The 6,462-nt window shown below is 59.2% G+C and overlaps 1 protein-coding gene across 2 annotated transcripts in view; it reads right to left on the reverse strand.

Annotated features, from left to right (window-relative positions):
• The window catches only part of NCS1 (neuronal calcium sensor 1), a 9,286-nt gene extending 5,038 nt beyond the window's left edge, over positions 1-4,248 (reverse strand). Inside the window, exons 1-6 of one of the 2 annotated variants that reach the window (XM_017745620.1) lie at positions 3,463-4,248; positions 1,803-1,941; positions 1,049-1,127; positions 850-938; positions 459-536; positions 69-116 (exon numbers count right to left, since the gene is read on the reverse strand). In XM_017745620.1, coding sequence (XP_017601109.1) covers positions 69-116; positions 459-536; positions 850-938; positions 1,049-1,127; positions 1,803-1,941; positions 3,463-3,596 — 567 coding nt within the window. In that variant the 5' untranslated portion in view covers positions 3,597-4,248. Of the gene's footprint in view, positions 1-6; positions 117-458; positions 537-849; positions 939-1,048; positions 1,128-1,802; positions 1,942-3,462 lie in introns of those variants that run through there. The other variant, XM_017745621.1, reaches the window with a different exon arrangement.
• Between the last annotated feature and the right edge of the window lie 2,214 nt (positions 4,249-6,462).

Raw genomic sequence — 6,462 nt, forward strand, 5'->3', positions numbered from 1 at the left:
GCCCCCAGGCCGCGGGCCTATACGAGCCCATCGTAGAGGGAGAGCGCCTGCACAATGGAGGGGTCGGCCTTGGAGCCCTCCTGAAATTCCTGCAGCGTCAGCTTCCCGTCCGCATTCTGCAAAACACTCCTGTTACTGCACAGCTCCACCCAGTGAGCCCCCGACACCCCGGCACATCCACACCATCCCACACAGCCTCCCCACACCGCTGCCTCAGCCTCGGTTTCCCCATCAAGCCACCCATGCCTGCCATGGAGGGGACAATGCCACCTCAGAGACCCTGAAAGGGATCCAGGGATCCCAGAGGGATGCGGGTGTCCTACAGAGACCTTGGCAGCAGCTGAGACCTTGTGTTGGTGGGGAAAGGAGGCACATGCAAGAGCCAAGATGCAGCAAAGGGACCCACAGCACCTCCTAAATCCCTTGGCCACGGGGAAAACACCCTCAAGCATCCTCACCTTGTCCATCATGGCAAAAATCCGATCCACCCTCTTCTCCGGTGTGTTCTCCTCCTCGGGAAGCTCCACCGTGTTTCCCTGCAGCAGCAGGACAGGACCTGGTCACACACCCATCTGTGCCCTGCCTGGAGGGTGTCCCCAGGCGAGGATTGTCCCCCCACACCTCACATCAGGACAGGGTGCAAGGGGACAGTGTTGGCACTACAGTCACCCTCAGCAACCAGATCCAGACCCTGCCCTGGCCATGATGGCCAGGACGGCCACAACCCCACACCAAAAAAAGCCAAAGAAGGAACTGGGGGTGTTTCAGCATTCCCACAGAGCCAAGCTCCAGCCCAGCAGGGACCCCCCCCAGGGGCTGCTCACCCTGTGCCCCCCCTGCCCCTCTTACCACCATCTGGTAAATCGCATCCACAATGTCCAGCATCTCGTTCCGCGTGATGTATCCGTCGTTGTCCAGGTCATACAGCTTAAATGCCCCTGCAAGCCAGAGCAACACCAAGGGGCTGGGACTGTGACCCCTGCCCTGGACACTCACCCCAGCACCCTCATGGGGCTGAGCCCACCAGTATCCCATGGGCAGCACTTACACCTCAGCTTCTCGTCCAGCGTCCCCCGGGAGGTGACCGACAGTGCCTGGATGAACTCCGAAAACTCGATCCTCCCATCCTGGGGGGAGGAAAGGAGGGGTCAGGGTGCTGCTGCCACTCCTGTCCAGCAAAGTCCTCCCTTCCCATGTGTCCCCTCTAAGGGGGCACATCCAGAAAGGCAGCAGGGAGGGAGGAGTGATGCACATTTATCTCCAGCACTGGCATCCAGCTGCAGCTGCCCAGCCCACCAGCAAACATCCCGGCGGGAGCGGCTCTGGAAGGGCACCGCACGGATGGGCTTTTGCCAGCGGCACCAAAACACCGCGCTTCTCCTTTCCTGCTTTGCCACTTCATCGCCCTTCCCCACGTGACTCTCCTCAACTAAAACAAGCGCGGGGGCTCGCTCCAGCTGTGCCGCTTCAATTTCACGCCCCAGGAAGCACTGGAATATCAAACATCCCGGCGGGAGCGGCTCTGGAAGGGCACCGCACGGATGGGCTTTTGCCAGCGGCACCAAAACACCGTGCTTCTCCTTTCCTGCTTTGCCACTTCATCGCCCTTCCCCACGTGACTCTCCTCAACTAAAACAAGCGCGGGGGCTCGCTCCAGCTGTGCCGCTTCAATTTCACGCCCCAGGAAGCACTGGAATATTTTGCTCCACCAGTGCCACGCAAATGCATTCCAAACCCATCCCACCATCGCCACAGGCCCAGCCCTGACCCCCCTGGACTGTGCCCCTGGATCCCAGACTTACTTTGTTCTCATCGAAGACATTGAAAACAAAAGTGGCAAATTTGGTTGGGTCACCGAAGGGGAAGAACTGCTTATAGATCTTCTGGAAGCCGGCGGCATCGAGCTGCCCACTGGGACAGTCCTTGATAAAGCCCTTGTACCTGCGAATGGAGGGCAGGGCATGGGCCCAGGAGGGTCTCCTGCTGAGCCCTGGGGAGCTGGGATGAGGCTCTCCCCAGTGCTGCAGTGGGCTGGGAAGGTGCTGAGGTGCTCCCTGTGTCGCTCCCATCCCCCACCTGCAGCATCCCAGCCCTGTGGATGACGTCTTTGTGGGCACCACAGTGAGGGTGGCAGCGGGGACAAGCAGCGAGTGGCACCAGTGACACTGAGTGGTGCCCACTGCACCGCTCCACCCTGCTGCCAGCCCACAAGGGGCAACAGGGCCACAACCAGGCTTGTGGTGGACATTGTCTGGGAGATGGGAGGTGACAGGGACACACTGCCCAGCCAGGACTGACAGTAATGCCACGCTGCAGCCATGCCCTGGTGAAAAACAATGGCACAGTGACCACCGAGTTCTGTGAGGGTAGCTGGGCACTGGAAAAGGTTCCCCAGGGAAGTGGTGATGGCACCAAGCCTGCCAGGGGTCAAGAGGTGTTTGGACAACACTTGCAGGCACATGGGATTCTTGGGATGTGCAGGGCCAGGAGTTGGACTTATGATGATGCTTCTGGGTCCCTTCCAACCCAGGATATTCCATGATAATTTTTGCACGACCCCAAATGAAAGCTGCTCAGAGGAGCTGGGGGGCACAGCAGGGTTCCTGTGTCACCAGGTGGCACAGCTCAGGTCATTTCCAAAACCCACCAATGCTTAAACATCCCAAAAAACCCTCGGTCCCAGCTCCAGGCTGGACCTGGGTGCTGGAAAGTGCAGCTGCACCGGAGGGTGCAGGGAAGGGGCTCACTGGCTCTGTGGGTGAGGGCACCACGCAGGGAGCGTGAAGGGAGCATGTGGGACCACACGGGCATCACGTGGGGTGCGTGAATATTATGCAACACGTCGCCCAGATCTGTCAGGCGCCCGCTGCAGCGGGACGAGGGCTGGAGGAGGAGGGGAAGGGGGTGGCGAGGTGGGAAACCGAAGTGCCGGTGACATCTTTTTCACGCTGCTGCAGCTATGACTCATCGGGTGGGGGGGAAGGATGAGAGAAAGAGATAAAGAAAGCAAACCTTGACTGGTGGGATAGGGAGATGAAAGGGAAGCAGTGGCTTTTCTAGGGCGCTGTGTTCGGTGGGGCGGAGGGGATGGAGTGAGAGCATGGATCCCACCCCTGACAGCCTCTGCAGGCCCTACTGCAAAAGGGGACACGCTGGGACAGCACCAGCCTCCTGCAACGGGTCACCAGCTGGACAGTCCCCATGTCCCCACGCTCTTTGGCTGCTCGTATGGGGAGGGAAGAGCCACTAGAACCCAGCCCTTGCACAGGGTGTGAAGGAAAACCCCTCTATTTTCTGGTCTCCCCTCTACGAGGCAGGTGCACCCCAATATGGGTGCACCTGCCCACCCCTCCTGCATGTCCCTGCTCTGCCTGGCCAGTGGGGTGGCCGAGTGCCACCAGCTCCTGTCCCCTGCCCACAGCCCCATGCCCCAGCCAGCTCACCACCATGCCAGGCACTCACCACTGCTGCACCTCCTTCTCCGTGACTGCAAGAGAAAACAGGAGAAAAGAGAAAAAAAGAGAGAAATTTAGTGCTTTTGCAGTGACAGCTGTTCCCCTGCACTGCCCATCAGCAAATTCCCTGGGGGATGCCATGGGGCTCCCAAAAATTACTTCCCTGGGGGATGCTCTGGGATTCACTCACTCCATGAGCTGTCAGGTGCCCCCCACAAGTTCCCCCTGTGGCAGCAACTGCTTTTGAGGCACTGCCTGGGCCAGCCCAGCTGGTCCATGGGACCAGGGCTGCAGGTGTTGGGGACCCCTGAAACCAAGAAGCCTCCCAAGATGTTTTGTGTTGTGCTCAGGGAGTGCAGAACCATGGCTGCAAGATGCTCTGGACCATGAAGGGGACAAGTTGATCATGCCTGGGGAAAATCTGGGCCTGCTGTCTCATCTTCCCAGAGCTAAAACACCCCTGAAAACATCTGCCAAAACATCTGCCTGGAGGCAGCTCAGGGAAGGAACTTGCCTGGCCCTGACATTACACACTGAACGTGGGCACAGGCACAGCCCCAGGGCTGGCATCCCCCCAGGCACCAGCTGCCTCTGGAGAAACATCATCAAACCCATCCCAGCACCCTGAGGAGCCCCACCAGGCTCTGGCAAAACCCCAAAAATGCAACCAGCTAGAAAACAGAGAGCACTGGCAACCCCGAGTGTCCCCAGCCAAGGGACAGCTGCTGAAATGAAAAATGTCCTCAGCAGATGAAAGGCTCAGAGGGATGTGGGATGCTGGGCAGCGGGCTGGCACTTGTCCCTGCATGTCCCACTGCAGAAGCTGTGCCTGTGCCTTCCCACAGCAGGGAGCCAGGTGCCAGCAGGTGGGCACAGGGGGAACGGCCTCATTTGTCATTTCCTTTGCGTCGTGCATCTAAATAATGATAAAAAAGCCACAGGTCTGAAAGGCGCGGGGATAATGAGGCGAGTGGAGATGTCAATGTGCAAACGGCTGATAAAAATAGAGACTCAAGACACACCAACAGATACCAATTACCTTGGATGGCAAAAAAAAAAAAAGAAAGCAATTTTCTATCAGGAAGATTTGTAACGTGCCTGGCAGAAGGCCCAGAGCACAGAGGCGAGGGCTGGCAGGTGGGGCGGCCAGGAGGGCACACAACGGCCCACACCTCATCACCAGCTGGATTCTGGCTCCAGCATCCCCGTTAGCAGGAATTGCTGTGCCCAAGATTGCCCCAAGCATTGGGGGATCCCTCCATCCCAGCCCAGGAGTCACTGGAGGGACAGAGCCTTCAATTCCCCCACTTCCCCTGGGATTCAGCAAAAGCAGCACCCACTGTAGCACTGCAGGGTGTCTGGACAGCAGCACCCCAGGAGAGGGGACACAGCCATGGGGATGCTCAGCATCTGGGATGAAGAGCACTGAGGGCTTTGGCAGTCACAGGTGGGATTTGGAGGGTTGTTTGTTGAGCTGGGGTGGGCTAAACATCAGTCATAGCAGTCTCAAGGGATTTCCCCATCCCCAAAAAAAAAGGGTTGCACAGAAGCATCCTTCCAAAAGAGAGATGCTGAGCAACATCTCTAACAGGAACAGGCTTCCCTGCACACAACCTCACTGAGACACCAGCCGTGACCTCCACCCTGAGGGTGCCCAGGGGATGCCCCAGGCACCAGCTCTGCAGGCCCAATCACCCAAGAGCACCAAGGAGGGTAGGTGGAAGGAGGAGGAGGATGAGGGTGAGCCCTCGGGGCAGGCAAAAAAGACCTCAGCAGCAGCCCGGGCTGCAGTCAGAGCTCAGCTCAGCCCCTCCAGGCAAATCGCCTTCTGCTTCTCTCTTGTTCGACTGCGTTTCCCCCAACGTGCTATTTTGGGCCCGGGAGCTGCCTTTCAACTCCAGCAGGAAACAATTAAGAAATTTGTGCTTTTTTTAGTACAGGAGAAATGCTGGTAATGACACGCTCGGGCTGAGGCAGGAGGGAGGGACGGAGCCAGCTCCCCTCGTGCCGCAGGAGGGATGTGTGATGCTCCCAGGAGAGGCTTTTCTGACGGAGGGAACCATTCAGGTGCCACGCTGGAAATCAGCACAGGGCTCCCAATGAGGGATTTGTTAACGTGCATCCTGGAAAGCCACACGGAGCCCTCCTCCAGCACACTGGCACCAGTGCCTGTCCTCCAGCTTTGGGTGCTGGGGGATCTGTGGGGTTCTCCTGAGGTGGGAGCACGGCCTCATCTCCCAGCCCTTGGAAAACCACCCACCTCTGGGTTCACCCCTCCACTGCCATCACATCTCCCCCTTGCCCAGGGGCAGAGTGTTCCCAGGGCAGGGAACCACCCCAGCCCTGACCCAGCGTGGGGACTGAGTAGTACCTGCCCCCCCGTACCTGCTGTTACAGATCCGGGACAGATGATGACTTCATGGCTGCCACTTCCCGGCCACTCCGACCCTGCTGGCTGTTGACACTCCGAGTGGCACCAATTAGGAATGCTAATGCTCGACTTGCAGCCGCAGAAGCCTTGGGGACACGCTACTGAGCGCGTGGCTGAGCCACCTGTCCTGGGGCTGGCGACAGGGGACACACGCCGGGACAGGGCTGTCCCTCTGCTCTGCATCTCCCCGGCAGGCAGAGCCCAGCCGGGCTCACCGACAGTACCTGTGCAGCGGCAGCTGCTGCATTTCCCTCCCGCGGCACCGATGACGCCGCGATGCTGAGCCGACACACATCAATTTGCAGCGATATAAACCTCGGCCAGGTGCGCCCCCGACGCCCCACAACAAGGGGATGACCCACAGCAGCCCCATAGAGCATCCCAGCGGAGCAGGACCGGCTCCCTGGCCGCGCTCCAGCGAGGAGCCGGGCTCAGCTGCCGTGCCGTGCTCCAGGGACTGCCGCTCCCGCAGCCGCGCTAGGGAGGGCTAAAAATAGTGCACGTAGCAGCTTGTTAGTAGCAGCGTGCCCCGGGATCCTTGGGGATGAAAGGCGCTAAATAAAGGCAGAGTTTTAT

Source organism: Corvus brachyrhynchos, unplaced genomic scaffold (assembly GCF_000691975.1).
Source record: "Corvus brachyrhynchos isolate BGI_N302 unplaced genomic scaffold, ASM69197v1 scaffold59, whole genome shotgun sequence".
NCBI lineage: Eukaryota > Metazoa > Chordata > Aves > Passeriformes > Corvidae > Corvus > Corvus brachyrhynchos.